General features: G+C 58.6%; 1 protein-coding gene across 1 annotated transcript in view; it reads right to left on the reverse strand.

The window, feature by feature from the left end:
- Window positions 1–414: 414 nt before the first annotated feature.
- Window positions 415–18,069, reverse strand: part of LOC119107476 (lysine-specific demethylase 5A) — a 27,581-nt gene continuing 9,926 nt past the window's right edge. Inside the window, exons 2-17 of the mRNA XM_037230921.1 lie at window positions 17,162–17,283; window positions 12,916–13,042; window positions 12,336–12,470; window positions 10,812–11,020; window positions 10,343–10,508; window positions 9,830–9,979; window positions 9,144–9,278; window positions 8,499–8,655; window positions 7,664–7,920; window positions 7,170–7,322; window positions 6,434–6,569; window positions 4,161–4,435; window positions 3,378–3,620; window positions 2,541–2,661; window positions 1,979–2,109; window positions 415–1,669 (exon numbers count right to left, since the gene is read on the reverse strand). Of these exons, the coding sequence (XP_037086816.1) occupies window positions 1,460–1,669; window positions 1,979–2,109; window positions 2,541–2,661; window positions 3,378–3,620; window positions 4,161–4,435; window positions 6,434–6,569; window positions 7,170–7,322; window positions 7,664–7,920; window positions 8,499–8,655; window positions 9,144–9,278; window positions 9,830–9,979; window positions 10,343–10,508; window positions 10,812–11,020; window positions 12,336–12,470; window positions 12,916–13,042; window positions 17,162–17,283 (2,727 nt within the window). The 3' untranslated portion in view covers window positions 415–1,459. The remainder of the gene's footprint in view (window positions 1,670–1,978; window positions 2,110–2,540; window positions 2,662–3,377; window positions 3,621–4,160; window positions 4,436–6,433; window positions 6,570–7,169; window positions 7,323–7,663; window positions 7,921–8,498; window positions 8,656–9,143; window positions 9,279–9,829; window positions 9,980–10,342; window positions 10,509–10,811; window positions 11,021–12,335; window positions 12,471–12,915; window positions 13,043–17,161; window positions 17,284–18,069) is intronic.

Below are 18,069 nucleotides of genomic sequence, written 5' to 3' on the forward strand. Positions count from 1 at the left end.
GAGGAAGATGTCTGGTGAATTAGGTAAATCGGCATGCATATTTAAATGTGGTGCAAAAGTAAGATAAACACAGCCTTAACCTGCAGTGTGTGTGTGTAGGGGGGGCAGTTAACACTGCTGGCCCCCCCACACTGAAAAGTGGGGGGCATGCCCACCTGACCCCCCCCCCCCTCCCCGCTGTTCCCACACCCATGGCCCCGAGTGATATCTAGCTTGCCCCTCGCTAAGAAGCCGAAAAATAACCGATCCATGGAGGTAGATACTTCCCAAGCGCCCGGCAGGGCTGACAAGATTTGCATTTAACGGAAGTTTCCGCAGACCCTCATCTCATTTCCACCCCAATTTGCATGGACAGTTGCACATTGACACAGTTGCCAAATGCGCACATGTCTGATATGGCATCAAGCACGCGACAATGTTCGGATCTGTATTTGATGCGTTAGTTACGGCGATGCACAATGCCCGACCGCGTTTTCAGCCTTAACGAACGTGAACCCGATTTCGTTTAGAGGCACGAGTTCTAGTCATTTATTCAAACGTTCACACTCACAGTGGACAGTACGTGTGTCTGTGCTCTTGGGCGCACTACTGCGTTAGGGCTCAACCTGGAGGCATCACTGCAGTACGGCGGTACCTAGTTTCGAGGCAGGTGCCGACGATGCGCGCACTTCGCGCCGACACGTACCCAGAGCGTCACACCAGCCAGCGAGCGGCCAACAGCTGAGATCAGAGAGCGAGAGAGAGAGGGAGAGAGTGGGAAAGGAAAGAAACACGAGGCGTGATGAAGCACACGCCGCAACCCAGCCCGGAGCGTGCACACACCGAGACGGCACACAGGAGCACATGTTCGCACCCGGCAGCGGTGGCGACCGGGCCAACTACACGCCAGATCACACAGGCCACTCGTCCAAACAAGCTTGCTGCGGCCGTCGTCACCCCCGGCGGCGCCCGCCGGTCGCCAGATCACACACGGGCCTGTCCCCGGCCCCACAAGTCACGCCGGGGTCCGACATCCGGCCCGCCGAGTCACACACGGATCTGACATCCGGTCCCACGTGTCACACCGGGGTCCGACATCCGGCCCGCCGAGTCACACGCGGGTTTGACATCCGGCCCCACGAGTCACACCGGGGCCCGACATCCGGCTCGCGGGGTCACACAGGGGTCCGACATCCGGCCCGCCGAGTCACACAGGGGTCCGACATCCGGCCCGCAGTCACACAGGGAGCAAACACACACTGTCTGCCTGGCGTCGCAAGAGAACGGAAAGACCACTTGCCAGACTAAAGAGGGGCCCCGCGGGCCGCCCGCAAGGCTACGTCAGCCAGGCCCCGAGACACCGCTAACGTCTCACAGGGGAGCAAACAGATCGTTCCAGATCACACTGGGGGCCCAACAGGCCGCCTGCCGGATCAGGCCGAGGCCCGACAAGCCGCTGCTGCCGGGTCCCGCGGGGACCTCACTCCTCCTGCTCGTCGTCGTCGTGTTCGTCGTCGGCGATGGAGCGGGCGGTGCCGGTCGGCTCGGTCGGCTCCCGCTTGAGGGCGGCGGCCGGGCTGGCGCCCCCCGAAGCCAGACTGAGCAGCGCGCTGGCGCCGTCCTGCTCCTCGGCGGCGGCCGCCAGGTCCAGCAGGGAGCTGCCCGCCGACTCGGTCGGGCCCCGGGGCGCCTGGCGGGCATGCACGGCAAGCTATCACCGATGCCGCTGCCGTTCTTGCCGTGCAACGGGGTCACAAACGCACACATTGGACATAATGTTGCGCAGCCAACGCACCTTGCGCACCTAGTTCTGGTACCCTATACTTAACAAAGGCGAACAAACATCACGTACATCATACGCACATGCGACACATGTATGCACATCACGCACGCGATTGGCGTCAGCAATTGCGAACCATAACGGTAGCCGTACGCCGATGATGTAGTTCCGCGTGTTTGGTCAGGTGCCCCGCCCGGCTGGCGCCCCGCCGCGGCGTACCTGGCTGTTCTGGCAGCGCGGACACATGTACACCATGTCCTCGGTGACCTGGTAGTTCTTGGGCAGGCCCACGCAGATGTAGTGGTACCACTGCTCGCAGGCGTCGCAGCCGATCCAGTTGATGCACGAGCCTGCCGACGTAGGCGGACCGTCGGCGGCGCGTCACTCCCACCGGCCCAGCTGCCGCGCGCCGGCGCCCGAGACGGCCGCGCGTGGCAGGGCGCGTGGCGTTCACAGGACGGCGGCAGCCGCGGCGTCGGCCAGCTGGCGCCGCATCACGCGCAGCGCCCAGACCCACAGCGGCGTCGGCCAGCTGGCGCCGCATCACGCATAGCTCCCAGACCCACAGCGGCGACGGCCGGTGGAGCCGACGGCCATCGCAGTGGACGCGCATGATTACAACACCCATCCTGTTAGTCGACCACACATTCAGGCTCCTGCCACCACGCGTGGCGGTGGCCAACACCATCTATCGTGCGAGTGTGCGAGCGAGACGCCCCGCTGGGGTGCGCCGGACGGTGCGCGTGGGACGCCGCCGCCGCCGGCCCGGCAGCCCGCTTACCGTGGGGCTTCTGGCAGGGCGTGGCCGCACAGTCCTCCACGTAGTTGCTGATGGGCCCCGACTCGCCGTCCTCCGAGCTGCGAGCGCCGCCCTTGGGGTGGCGCTGGTTCTTATCCCACACCTGGAGCAGACAGTGGCGAGACCCATCTAGCACGCCGGGTCCACCGACAGAACACACTGGAGCGCGCGATAAGTCGCGACGTCGCCTTCAGTATCCTTCTCTTTTCCAGACGTGCCTCTTTTACACCGCAGTATTTCCGCAGGTCTTTTCCTCGGGATGAACCATGCGGAAGGCTGTTGCCACTATCACGAACCAACGCTGCAGCTAGCACTCTTGGCACAACGTGACATCGCGGTGAGCGCGGGCCACGTACCAAAGTAACAATATGTTCACACCCTGGCATTTCGTGGTGCTGTAAATCTGCTTTTTCGATCACATTTTGTCGCTCAAGCAAGAATATAACTTGAGGAGCACTTTGGTAGACCCGATCGTTTTCAGTGCAACTTGGCCGCATTCAGGCCGCGTTAACGAACGGCGTAGGATCCTGTCGGTCACCCGAAAAGTTGCCGGTTCTTACTGAAACCAGTGAGAGGCAAGCTAATGCCCACAGCAGTTGTTGAAATACGAACAACTAAATGAGAACGGCGGTTTTAAATCAATATCAGTTACTGGCGACCAGGCGCGCTGCCACACTAAATACCATGCACTCGAAACATCTTTCCCCATTCCAAGATGGACAGAAAATCTAACTAATCATAACGACACTGCGTCACTCATTTGGAATCGAGGTGCGTCACTGACCCCCTCGCGCTGGCCACTTCGCCCTACCCCCGTACCATTTTCTTGGTCTTGGTTAATTTGCGTTTGAAGCCTGCTGCAGCCGCCTTCGGGGTGCGTTTGCTGGGACTGGGCGAGGTCTGCTCCGGCCCCGGGCTGGGCGTGGTCGGGTCAGCAGAGTCCTCGGGCGGCTTCACCTTGACCTTGAGCCGTTTAGGCGGCTGCAGACCGCGCGGCGAGTCCGGCGAGCGCTTCTTACGTCCGGCGCCGGCCGACTTACGGCGCGCGCCGCCTTCCTCCATCTGAGGGCGGAGGGGACGGGTCAGTACAGGGCGCCGACGGACTCACGGTGCGCGCCGCCTTCCTCCATCTGAGGGCGGAGGGGACGGGTCAGTACAGGGCGCCGACGGACTCACGGTGCACGCCGCCTTCCTCCATCTGAGGGCGGAGCGGGAGGGGGGGGGGATAAAGGGTACCGGCCGGCTTACGGCGCACCATCCTCTCCCCAAGGAGAAGCGAGGCTGGCGAGTCATGCCACGTCACACATCATCTCCGCTCCAGTGCAGTCCAGGCCGACTGCTGGCGGGGCGCCGTGTTAGGCGCAGGTGATACGGAACACAGCAGGGTGCTAGCACACAGCGCCACACGGCCACCAGATGACAGTATAGTACCAGCAGCAGCCCGGGTGAAACACAAGATGAAAATGACACGCGGCAGTGGCCGCTCACGCCATGCAGCCCGGCTATAGGTCGGCTGGTTGTTTGCCGTCCGCTGTTGTCCGAGCTGCGTCAGCCAGCTGACGCGCCGCTCCGCCTGGCGCGCGGGGCTGTACTCCGTCGCACCTTGACGATGTCGATGTCGGGGAAGTTGAGGTCGGCGGCGGCGGGCCGGGCGGCCAGCAGCAGGCGCCACAACTGCTCTGTCTCCTCCAGGCTGACCTCCAGCAGGTCTCCTTCCATCAGCACCGTCTCCAGCAGCGCCACGGACTCGGGCGGCAGCGGGCGGGCCGGAGCCGGCGGCGGGGGCGGCGGCGGCGGTGGCGGCGAGTCAGCCCGCCGTGGCGACAGCACAGCCTTGCGTGGTTTCCGCGTCGGCGGCGGCGGCGTCTGCTTGAAGGCTGCCAGAGGACGGCACGTGAGGCGAACGTGGGGATAAGTAGCTAACCATATGGATGACGTGTAGTACGCCGTGTAGGCGCCTACCACGAGGTACGAATATCTACGAGAACAGCCGAACCACCAGGGCCCTGTTTACGCAGCCACCTCAGCGCCAAAGCAACACTTAGCAGCACGAATGCTGATACTGTTAGCCCGTACAGCTACAACAGCCGACAAGCCCAGGAGAGGTAAGCGCGGCTGAAGAAACCTGGCCCGGATCAGTTCGCAAAGGGTGGAGCTGATGGACTGTCACAAGTTCATGTGCAGGGTGCGCGGGCCGGTGTAAATACAACTTAATGACGCCCGATCATTAATGGAGGAGGCGGCCGCACCCAGCATCATCCTACACCACCAACAGCAGCTAGACAACGAGACCGATATATAACGTTACAGTGCAGCTGTGGGCATTCATAAGCAGGCGTTATGTTTTTCTTGCATCTTTGTAAAGATCAGAAGTTACCTAAGCACAAGTGGTAGCATATTTCGAAATTTTCTAAAACGTGAAGCCAACCAAAATACAACCTAGGAAATGAGGTGTATATTTGCCAGCCCGTGAGCGAAGCAAGGAAAATAACATCGTTTCATGAAGTTAGGAACCGTATAAAAAAGGAGAAACATTGTTTAACCCGCAATCCATGCTTAAAGTTCGCTAACTGAATGGAAAACTCGTCCGAAGAATATGAAAGAACCGAACCAGTTAACTATCCATACGTCATCATCAAATCTGTATTATGAATAAAGTTGCAAAAGAACTTTGATCAATTCGTGCACGGTCTAACATGATGCGCAATCACTTCCATCTTAAATTGTACATACACATACATTATGTGCTATTGAACAACTAGAGGGACGGATCAGACGGGGAGAATGGGTCAGGTCAAATCGAATGGCCCGGTGAGAACAGGAAATGAGAACTCCTCCCCACAAGCTCTGGACTTGACGCAGCACCACCGTTCCCTAAATAGCAGTGCTCAAGCATTGTTATCGACGAAAGAAAGACGGATAACTCATGTTTATGGAGCATTTCGAACGTCAATCAATCATCACAGACCAGACCGGACTAGACCGCGTATCAGCGGTATGATCCTTGGTGGCAGACATATCCCTTAGCACCTGGTCCGGACGATAGGCAAATCAAAGTTGTCAGCTGGCAGAATCACCCAGGACCTGGTGATGCGATCGCTAATTACCAGAGTGGGATCCGGTTCAGATTGTTTCCAGCCGTAAAGTAGAGCTAATATTGCCCATCAGAGATAAAGCGACTCGCCCTTTCTGGCGCCTCTGCCACCCCAAACGGCTGGATCGGGCGTCTCAAAAGCCTGTCCATGTTGATCGTATCACGGAAGCGCCGCTCCGGTGTGCTAGCGGCCCCCTGGCCCCAGCCAGGGGCAGTCCGTTTTGTATTGCTTTATGCGTGCCCAGACTCAGCTCTTGACGGCGTCTCGGTTGAAAAATATATGGAGCACCATGTTGTTCGACCAGTCTGAGAACCAGTCCCCAGTGAGCAACTGCTCCCTCCCAAAAACCCACATGAGGTCATTCGTTAGCCTTTGACATTAAATTTGGACGGCCACACTTCTGGGTTGATGGCCCATAGCGTTCAACTATAGCATCAACCGCTATAGCCCACCAGGCTGCAAACCCGCGCGAATGTCTGCAACGCCAACGCGGCCTGCAGCCTGTCGCCGGCACTGAGACAGCCGCCGCGGCCGGGTGCGGCCGGACAGGGCCTGAGGCCAGCACTGAGACAGCCGCCGCGGCCGAGCGCAGCCGGACAGGGCCTGAGGCCAGTACTGAGACAGCCACCGCGGCCGAGCGCAGCCGGACAGGGCCTGAGGCCAGCAATGAGGCAGCCGCCGCGGCCGAGCGCGGCCGGACAGGGCCTGAGGCCGGCACTGAGACAGCCGCCGCGGCCGAGCGCAGCCGGACAGGGCGAGCGGGCGCGCGGCGTCCCCCACCTGACGAGTAGGCGTGCTCGGAGCTGGAGAAGCCGGCCGGCGGCGCCGCCGGCTGCTCGGAGCTCTCACGCTTGATGTGCACCGACGAGGCGTCCCGGCTGCTGTCCGACGACTCGGCGTCAGCGCCCAGCGACGACTGCCGGCACGGACGGCGGTCGGTCGGCCGCAGGCCGAGTACAGCACGGATGCAGAAACCAGACGCCGTGCGTACGAACACCCAGCTGATCGCGAGCCCAGGTGGCGTGAGGCGGTGAACGGCGCAATAGTGCCGCGTCACGTAACAAAGAGAAATGCGCGCCACGAGTTTTGCGTACCCCTCAGCTCGATTAAATTTCCTCTAATAGCTTTTAACTACATATCTGTACACAAAATTCGCGAATGGTCTGACATAGACCCCCACACTGTGCGTGAGCAGAAGGTCTGTCTCCTAGCAAGAATAACTTACTGCCGGCCAGCTCTGACATCATCTGACCTATCTTAAGATGATGCGAGCCCTGATTTCCCACACCGTGTCAAACTTTTAATGAATGAACTAGAACGCTCAGATTGCCCGGAGCATTTGCTTCTTAGGCACGATGAAAACAAGAGCGGAGAGGAAAACCCGTGAGTTTCCCGCAAAACGCGGATAAAGAAGAACAAACCGAGCCGCGGGCCGGCCCCCGCACACGCTAGCGAGGAGAACATTGCTACAAATCCGACGTGGGGTTCAGACTACATCCCGCGAACGCGGCCTGACCTCGCTGTTTCTCTGGTCGGCCTTCGCCGCCTGCCGTCCGGCCGTCTTCTCGGCCCGCTCCTTGGCGCTGGTCTCGGCGCGCTGAGAGACGGCCGCTAGGCTGCTCAGGCTGGCGACCATCTCCTCCGAGGAGAGCACCTGGCGCGCCCGGTCCTGCCGGATACCACAGACGGGGTCAGGCTGACAGATACAGCCCTGTGCCACACCACAGCTGAGGTCAGGCTGACGGACCCGATTCTAACATAACAATCAGTCAGAGGTCAGATTGGAAAGGGTGAGGAATCTGCTGGCAAGTCACCTGGGGTTATCAACGTCCGGCACTGACGTCAAGCGTTCGCTTCGGCCTCGAATAACATCGATTTTTTATAGCAATGCCACCAGGCACATAAAAGCCACAAGGTAACAACTGACGCCAACATCGCCAGTAGCTGGCGGTGTCGTGACGCCGCTGGCTGGCGCGGCTGGACAGGCGCGCCCGCTGGCGGCCAGCTCACCTGCCAGCGCATGGCACGCTCCGTCAGACACTGCAGCGCCACGCCCTCGGCCAGCCGGACGGCCAGCTTCTGGTGCGACACCAGCAGGCTCAGCACCGTGTCCAGCCGTGGGCGGCGGGAGCGCTGACACAGCGGGCACAGGAAGTGGGCGTCGGCCGGCGGCGGCGTCGGCGGCGGTGGTGGCGGCGGCGTGCCGTCCGAGCCGCCGCCCGACCGGCCCTTGCCCGAACCCCTCTGTGCCAGCGGCACGCACGACGCTGCCGGCACGTGACGACAGCGTCTGACCAGGCACGCACGCACGCGCACGCACACATACATGTATATTAACGATTTCGCACTGACGTGGACATCATGAACGGTGGAACGATGAAATGAAAATGTTGCGGCAGATCAGCCTCACATATTATATGCACCAGCCTATAATACCAGTCCGTCTATGTAGGGCACCAACCATCAAATTACTTAGCACCGGTTCAAAGCAACATACGCTATACTTTTCCAGATAGTCGCGAGCCAGGAGCAGGTTAGTATATCTTGTAGCACGCCACAATCGTATTACCCGATCCGTTCGTTAGCAAGGCGGTTGCTTCTTCTTGTTGTTTATTGGAGTTACCGGGCGTGCCGACTGCGGTGGTCATTTGGCGCCCATAAAGCGCTTACTTCTGCGTTACCAGAGGGTAACGAGGATGTAAGCGCTTTGGCCGGTCAGGGAAGCCCCGCTCCAGTTGGCAGTTGTTGGCGGTGACGGCCGCTGGTCCTCGGCCGAGACACAGCCGGCGGTGGTAGCCGCTGATCCCCAGCCGGGACAAAGCCGGCGGCACTCGGCGGCGCTCACCGTGGAAGTAGTCCCGGCAGAGTTCGCACTGCAGCATGTAGCCGCGCAGCCGCTGCCGGCAGAGGCAGTACTTGCCCTGCTGGGCCTCAGTCTGCCGCTTCTGCAGGTTGCCGGCGCGCAGACCGCGCACCAGCTCCAGCTCGCGATCCTCGGCAGCCTGGCGGCCACAGCGACGCGTCCGTCAGAAGAGGGCGTTCACCGCCACCTCAACACCATCCGTTTCAACCGAGTGGCGGCCCGGCCACGACCGAGTCCCGCTGGTACCCCGCCACCATCACGTGCGGCGTCATCGGAAGTCGAAGTTGGGTGGTCAACCAAAACCACGTAAGCACTCATCAGTACAGCACTGACGCGTGGACACCCGACAGAGCGGCACAATGGCGGGAGGGGCCGCGACGAGTGACGCCCAAAACATGGCATTGTAATGAATGCAATCGTAACGTCACAACAAAACGCAACGAGACCGGTCGCAACACGATTCACAATATACCACAATCATAGCATTGTTTTCCAACCAAACGCCGCACAAATCTTCCTCAAAGACGCCAGGACGGCGACGCCCTACGGGAGAGCAGGGCAGGAGAGCCTGACCCGCGCTCACGCCGGTCCCATCGAGCGGCGCCGTCTGTCAGCCAGCACTCTCACCCGGTAGGCGTCCACCACCTGGGCCACCGTGCTGCCGTCCGTCTCCAGATCACTGGAGAGCAGGTGCTCCTCCTTGGGGCGCCGCCGCTTGCCGCGTGACTGGTGTACGCTCACGTCCGCGCGGGGCGACAGTACCTGGCGGCGCACCGGGGTATTGGGCACAAACGAACCGAAACCAGTGCCAGCAGTGGCACCACCGTACAGCGAAGCAAGCGCCCAGGCAGCAGTAGAAAACCAACACTCGTCGGACATAGATGGGCAACTCACATTGACCAAACAGCGGCCAGCACAAAATTAAGCGTTTGGTTCAGCTGTTTCCGGCGCTCGCATCTTGAAGCCGCCCAGCGATCAGGACAGGTCTTCCTTATTTGCCTCGTACACTGGTGATGCATTCAAGCTCCGAGAGTTATAATGAGCACAGGCTTCCCAAGATCATGACATTTCTAAGAGCACATCGTTGCACAGATGCCAAACTGTACAGAAGACGTTAAGTGCCATAGTACTGCCTCGCGCATGCTTTCAAAACAAAATATCGTAATATTGTACGGCTAAATATACCACCCATGCTTAGACGATCATGTCCCTAGATATCTGACACCACAGCCGACCAATCGGTTTCGCGCAGGAAGCGAGTGCCCTCTGTCTCGAAGCGAGCCTGGAGGGAACCGACCCCGATCTGGGCTTACCTCCAGCAGGGTGAAGGAGTTTCGCTTGAGGAAGGTGCGGCTGGTGCGCTCCCGCCAGGCTCTGGCGCTGTTGGCCATGTTCTCCAGGCGGCTGAGGTCAGGCAGCAGGACCGGCAGCGGCTGCCCGCGCGCCACCAGCGCCTCCACCACCTAAATCAGCAGGCCACCGTCAGACGGCCAGGCCAGCCTGCAGCCGGATTCACTGCTCGGTGATCTCTCATACAACAATGTGACATATGCTCCCAGGGGGGGGGGGGGGGGGGCTACGAGAGCAGCACATGCTACAGGACTTGAGTGGACACCCACCTGATACAGCTTGACCATTTGAGTGCAAAGCGTGGGCATGTGTACCCACCCCTACAGCCGTGATTCCCTTCGCCGGGCCGACGCTGAGTACAAACAGCAGATGGCGCCCATCTCACGCGCCCGGCGTTCGACGCTGCCCGCGCGGCGTGTCGGGTGGTGTCGCGCGCCGCCGTATGGGACGGCCCGCTGCGCTGCCGGCCGACTCACCTCCAGCCGAGGGTGCTCCTTCTTCTCGGTGAGCGCCACCACGCGCTCCAGCCAGTCCTGCGCCTTCTGCACCACCTCCTGCAGGCTCTCGACGTTGGGCAGCGAGGCGGGCACCTTCTCGGCGTCGCGCAGCAGCGCCTCCACCTCGGTCAGACTCTGCACCGGCCTGAGGAATCGCCGCGGAGTCGCCGTCAGCGCGCCGGACGGCCGGGACGGCTTGCGAGGCGGGCGGCCCGCGGGCCAGCTCGGCTGGCGGTCTTACCGACCGACAATCGTCCTTACAGGGGTCCCATCGTCAGCACGAACTGAACGGTCCTACCACTACTACACGCCGGCAGCTGACTCCCAGTCGCCACGCTTCAAGGCCAAGTTATGACACACTCGAAGTCCCGCCACCATCCAGACAGCCGGTACGCGCCGCGCTCGCGTGCCGCCGCCGGCGCGGGTGGCGCGGCGGACCGTCCCTGACCGTGCGGTGAGCGCCAGCCGGGCGCGCTCCTCGTGCTGCTGGCCGGACAGCAGCAGGCCCTGCAGCTCGCCCATGGCGCGCTCCACCACGTGGTAGGGCGGCAGCGTCCTGCCGGTCTCCACCAGCTGGGCGATGCCGTCCAGAGTCAGCCGGCGCCGGCCGTCCAGGCCCTCCTCCACGGCCTCCATCCACTGGGCGTGGCTCAGCCGCTGGGGGCGCGCCGACCGTCAGCACTCACCAACGTTTGCGGCCGGGTCGTACATTACAGTGTGCATTACAAGCCCGCAGAGATTTTCTCTCGCCAAACATCAAAGGGATCGTGCCATAGTTCTGTGAGGTTTGAACAGAACTAGACGTTCTGAAGATCATTCGGTGTAGCTCACAGTCCTGCCCCTCCTAAGACTTCAAACCCGATCGTTAATGAGCTACACGCCCACAAAGACGTGCAGGCTATTTCGTGCCGACCATTTCATGGCCATTCAGGCCCGCATGGCGCTATAGCAACGATATTCAAATTCTGCCACCCACAATGAAGAACTTGAAGGACGTCGGCCATGCGACGTTGCAAGTCAGTGACACTATCATTATCGACCCGATGAGATCTGACATCCGTGAGCACGATTTCTAAGTAAAGCGGATGTCAAATGACTCTCAATCAATCTTGAGCGAACTGTGCAAGCTTCAATCGTGAGTAACGGTTTGCGCTGCACAATTTAAGAAGTTGAACATGGTTTATTTACTTGCTAGCCATTACGAGAATAGGACTTCTTATCGAATAATTTAGGAATAACGCTATGACCGCGCTTGTTAATACAACTTAACATCTTAAAGTTACGAATAAATATGAAAGAATGCTACGAGAACGGGTCAAAACACGAGCACCTAACGGTATTTGGCTAGTGAACACTACCAAGCACCGCCACTGCCATTTTTCGGTGAGTTTGACGTAGTGAGCAAATGAGCGCTAGAATAGCAATTTCGCACTAGTTTGGCAGCACCTAAACGTCGTACAAACGTCCCATGACACGATCAAACAGTAACAAAGTGTGAAGTATATTTACTGGAGAGATGTTCTGGTCTAAAGCACGCTATCCATTTCAAAGTACACCAATAGGTATAAGTGAGCTCATTTCATCACATCTGAGGCTTGCTTCAAAATTTTTAACAGTGGAGCATCCCTTTTCACAACATCAAACATCCTACATCGATTTACATATATAATAACCTTTCGCAAACTTATGACGAGCAAAAGACACAAGGTGATGGCGCAAGGTGATCGCGAGCAAAAGACACAAGGTGATGGCGCAAGGTGATCGCGAGCAAAAGACACAAGGTGATGGCGCAAGGTGATCGCGAGCAAAACACACAAGGTGATGGCACAAGGTGATCGCGAGCAAAAGGCACAAGGTGATGGCGCAAGGTGATCGCGGGCAAAAGGCACAAGGTGACGGCGCAACGCCCGGGGCCCGTGACCCGCTGAGAGCGGCCCGGGACCGCGCCCGTTCGGTCCGGGGAGATCCTCACCTGGCGCAGCTCAATGATCTCGGGCAGCTCGATGTCCAGCTGGGAGCCGAGATCGACGCAGGCCTGAATGTCCGCGGCCGGCGGCGGCAGTTCCGGCTCCACCAGCTGCACGGCACGCCGCTGGAACTCCTGCACCTGGCGCACGGAGGTTAACAGCTCCAGCACAGCTCGACAGCGCGCTCCTGTACCAAAGTTGCATACATCAACAGCGCGCCAGACCTTAGCAGTTAGTTTCTACACCTGCAGTGCTAAAGTTAACAGCGCTCAACAAGCACACAGCCCAATGAGCGGCAGCCAACGCCAGCACCGCGGGCAATAAAAATGGTAATGCACGGGTTTGACGCAGCTGACAATAGTTAGATCACGCTCGGATTGAATGACTGCGACCACAGGGCACCAGGTAAACGAAATCGAACCAGTGCTGAGCTTGCATCATCAGTGCCACCATTGTCAGATCACCAGCAACGACCCGCCTCATCTCCGCTATCTTCGAGTCACTGTGACCTCTGCCGGATCATCACCCATGTCCCCTTTGTGCCAGCTTGGCTGCGGCCTCCAGCGCGTCTCCTCGGACGCTTACCTGGTCCAGCAGACGGCGAATGTCGTCCTGCTCGCGGATCCGGCACGCCAGCTGTTCGATGTGCTCGTGAAACAGCTCCAGCTCGTCCACCGTCAGGCGGTATTTGGTCTCGCCCTGTGGCCGCGTCCTATCGACAACAACGCGCGTCACCAACGGCCGGGCGACGCTGAGGCGCCCGACGGGCGACGTCGGGCGGCACTGAGGTGTCTTGTGAACTACGGCGACCAACAGGCGGGGCATGTACGTACAGACACTGGAAGCAGACGTACGCATAGTCACAGTCGACGGACATTGGTAAGGCGGAGCTTCGGCTGCCAGATCCAGGTTTTGCGAACAGGAATCCGACCGAGGGATAATGTCTCTGTTTACCAGTCATTCGCTCTCTATGCTGCGGCATTGCGTAAGGTTTAGCTTAGTAGAGGCGCTGTGCGAGACCGGTGCCTTACGGTGGCCACAGCATGGCGACGCAGTTTTTACCTTAAAATGCCACAGTGCAGCAACCAAAAATCATGACTGCCTAAGTGACAATTTTTTCGTTTTTCTGCAATGATTGGATTAACGTTGGGTATGTTAAGAGTTTTGGTCTGGTCAAAATCGCAATATCTTCCTCATTCAGGGGACCAGTGCCTTGGGAAAATGGATAGTGGGCCCCTTCTTGAGCTGAGACTTCGGACCCTGAATATCCGAATACTCAGCCAGAATTTTCACGTTCGAATGCCTACCGGAAAACACACCGACATCTTCCAAGAACACCAAACATACACCTTGGATCCAACCAACACCTGACTTTCGCATCTCTGTGGCCCACGGTTTAATCCTCAATACCCTCGATCCCCTTACATCACGTTTGCGTGAAAAGGGACTTCATCGCAATCCTGGGACACCACTGGTATGCCAAACATCTATAGTTTACCTACACATGGTATGAAAAAATGAAGTATTTTTTGTGGCCTTTCCCATGGCAGTGATATTTTCCTTGAAAAAATCCTCCCAATCCGTGGGTAAGCTACAGTTTCTGCACGTCCGCCCGGTATGTCTATGGCTTTCATATGTCTTTGAATCGATCTGCATGTGTACAAGCGGCGTCCATACAGCTATATGCACGTGTCCAAGAGGAGATTACGATCAGAGCAGCGGTAAGCCCTGTTTGTCGCAACAGTCAATTCAAACTGCAATTAAAATGTTGCTACTCGGAAATCAATCAGGTCCAAAGGCACCAAGCTTATCAGCGAGCACTAAGTGAATACGGAAGTTTAACATAAGCTGCGCACATGATACGAAGCACACGACGCTGTGTGCTTTCGAGTTGTGGATCGGGAGCGTTTCATTGCTCAATAAAAATGATGCCTTTAAAAAATCGTACCTTTTGAAAACGACCTCATGGCATCACTCATGGACTGATCGTAGTTTTCGTTTCCCATTCATGGATATATGCGTAGATGAATGGGATCAGCCTATCCACCTGGACGTGTCTCCAATCCATTGAGTTTTCCGCTGACTTCGGTCTCCTTGAGGGCTTCGGCGCAGAGACTGGTCAACATGGCACATTTTGGCCAGACAATTTTGCCATAACGCCCTCCAACAATAAGAAAAGCATTGGTTAATCACATCACCGGCTCCACCGGCACGTCAATGCACGCCGGAGCATGGCGCGCCACCATCTGGACGAATCGGTGGACGCCGCCGTACAGAAAATCCGGTAGCTTCACCAGCACGAGGGCGCACCACACAGAAAGCTCGCGCCATGCAGTCAAGCATGCTCGACCTCAACGGGACAGGGTTGCACTCGCATCGGACCAATCACACACGCACACACATGCGGTTACACGCACAGTAAACTGGGGCCTCTAGAGTACGACATGGTATCTACTCGGCAATGACTGACGTGCATAGCAGCAGTCCCGAACGGAGGGCCGTGGGAAATAGCTGTGCAGTCAGCCCAGTCCCGACTGTCATACAGAAGCGGATCGGAGATGGAGCACGATCCAGCCCACCAAACATGCACACAGCGGCTGGACAGCGGCGCGGGCCCGACATGGAGCAGGTCTGGGTCAACTACAGCTACCGTGTCTCAGCGAGTCGCCCGCTCTCTGGCACCGGCCGGCAGACGCGCAGATTTCAGTGTGGCGCGGCCCCAAACCGCCGCTTAACGCCGCCCGATCGGCGATACGGGAGCTCGGATGAACGACGCATCACCTTCCGTACAAGCTGTGGCAGCGGTTCTGGTGGACGCCGCGAGCCTCCGCTGCTCGTGCGCAGGCCCCGGGCGCAGGAAGTGGGTGACACTCCATGCTTTCATCCCCCCCCCCCCCACGTCCAACAAATGGCAATGACCACGGCCCGCCGTCGATGGTCATTGCGCCCCCGACCCGGCGAGAATCCCTCTGGAGCAACGGCAGCCGGCTACCGACGAAGCATACGGGCGAGCTCTGGGCCAACGCCAGTCAAACACGACCAAGATCAGAACAAGAACAACACACCAGTCTATCATAAACCCACATATATTCATGCCAATAAAAACATCACGGCTATCCACAAGGACACTTCCTGCTGGCAGGAAGCTGCTATTTGGCTGAGTTATTGCAGCTACGACTGGAATATAAAGCATACTCACAAAAACGATTCGATTTGGCACGTAGCAGAGCCTGTGCCCCGTACTCGACCATTAAGACAAATCCGTAGCGGATTCGAGGCAAAGCTCGTTGGTCGAACCGTCTAACCAGCGGTTTTCAAACGGGCCCTTGCAATTTAAGGGCAAGAAGAAACACTAGACCAGAGACGTGCATAGCAGTGGGGATTTAAATAACGCCCTACAAGCATACAATCATTGGCATAAAGCGTCGCTTGAGTCGACGCAGCGAATCTGCATGCCACGTATGACGCGAGGATCGAAACAGGGCTGGGGAAGTGGCGTGAGTGCGTCACACGCACATCCAGTCACCCCGAACGCCAGCAGACTGCGCCACCAGCCTGCCGCACCGGCATCGACGGGTGACGACCGACGCACCACCAGCACGCCAACACCGATCATGGCGCCAGCCGGTGCAACCGCTTGGTTTTGCCCATCGATATTTCAAGGAATGCCAAAAGATGAGTTCCGATGGCCTTTGGTGCGCAGTGCGATAGAGCCTTGCACATGGGTTATAAAGGCACGTACATTCAGTGTTTGACAAACACGGAAACTAACAGGCTGTGCTGCTCCCTGAGATAGTGGCACAAACACATCAATTGCAAGTGAAACTAGAGAAACACAGAAGGTGACATCGAACAACATAACGCACTTTGCAGCGCAACAGCCCCGCTTAGTGAAGTAGTAATAAGACAGCCGCTGCAGCACCGTTCGGATCCTGATCCGCATACAACCGGGCGGGGTTCAACTCGTCAAAGCAGACCATGCAGCGGAACCATATGGCAACGGCTGTGCAACTGACTTAAATACACGGTTTGTTACGAATTACGAGCCCGTTTGCCACACGGGTTCATAATAAAACACGCTTCAAACACAGGAAACACTCCGAAGGCGCCGCCAAATATCCTGTTCGTAATATCTAGCGCGGTTACATCTGAGACATGCAGTACATCCTCCCATCGGAGCGCGCCAACAGAATCAAGAGTGCCCACTTCGCTGGCGGCTCTCGGGAAGCTCGTAGGTACATCGCGAAGCATACAATCGGCTAAGAAGTGCACACGGTGCCGCCCCGGACCGTGGGCGTTCCGCCACTCAGTGCACAGGACCGAGCCGGGCGAGTCCACTGCGGCCCGGCGCCCGCCGCGCAGCCTCATGAGATCAGCGCCATCTGCCGACCGGCCGGTCGCCGGCGGCGTCCGCGCAGACAGGCGGCACCAGCGGCACCAGCGGCGGCGGAGGGCGGCGGCGACGGCGGCGGCGGCGGCGGCCGGACGCCGCGTCCGGCGGCCGCCTACGTGCCACTCCTGTAACACACGTGGCGCGGTGCGAAAACAAGGAGGCAGCGCCGGGTGCGCTGCGGCGCGCCAGCGACAGAGGCGCGTGCGCCTGAGCGGCGGGCCGCCGGCGCCAGGGGGCCAGGTGGCGGGCGGGGAGCCGACCGCGCGCACACACACACGACGACCGCCTCTGATCAGCGCCGACACATGACCGCGCGGAGGGACGGCAACAGAGCGTGCGGACGCGCGGCGGGGCGCGGCGCGGCGCCGCCTGCAGCAGCCACCTGACCCCTCTGGCCCGGGCGGCCGCCCCGACCCCGGCCACCGCTGAGACACTCACCTGGTGCGGACTTTCTTCGTGGCCAGCTGCTGCGCCACCATCGAGCACTTGGTGGCTTCCTCGATCACCATGGCCAGTGAGCTGATGAGGTCTGACTCGGGGAACCGCTTGGCCTCGGCCTCCTGCGAGCAGCCCCTTCAGCTCGTCCAGCCTGAGCGACAGCGTGGGCGTCACAGGTCAAGCCGCTGACATCAGTGCTGGTACACGGGTCAACTCCCAAAACTCTACCCGATTGTACGATGTTGGAATATTAATTTAAAGATTCTGGCGCAGAAAACAAACCGGATCTCGGACTGCTGTCGGTAAGCACAATTAAGATGATCAGGATAATGCTTTGCTGCCTGAAACACGGTATGCCATCCGCCGTTCTGCAATACCTGCGAAACTTTTTCAAAGATTTTTAATCCGAGACTGTTAAATGGATGAATTTCTGGGATCACAGTTATCGCTAAGGAGTACTTGTTATATGAGCGCCGACCCCTACCATCCAATCGAGAATTCCAGGGCAACGGCAAAATTTAGCGGCGAAAGTTTAACGTTGCTCGGAACGGTCTGACCAGCCCTCTGACGTCACCTGACCTTCAGCGCGGCCGCTGCCACCGGCCGCTGGCCACACCAGTCCAGGTCAAATAGCGGGCGCCTAAAGCGAGTCGAGCCCAGCCCGCCACTGGTGGGTGGACCGGAAGGTAGGCACTCTAACCAACTGAGTCGTCGGGACGGACAAATTACTTAGTGTGTAAGTGATCTTCCAATGGAGATACTTTTGCGAAGCATCCTCAGTGCCGCCACCAAGTTTCCAGGTGGCGTGGTTGTGACATACGAGGTGAACAATCGGATTCAGAACAACCAAATTTGCGAATTTAGCGGTTACTGAATTCATAAATAGCTGTAACATTCGGAAGCATTCC

The sequence above is a fragment of the Pollicipes pollicipes genome, unplaced genomic scaffold, assembly GCF_011947565.3.
Source record: "Pollicipes pollicipes isolate AB1234 unplaced genomic scaffold, Ppol_2.1 Scaffold_6686;HRSCAF=7923_pilon_pilon_pilon, whole genome shotgun sequence".
Classification (NCBI taxonomy): domain Eukaryota; kingdom Metazoa; phylum Arthropoda; class Thecostraca; order Pollicipedomorpha; family Pollicipedidae; genus Pollicipes; species Pollicipes pollicipes.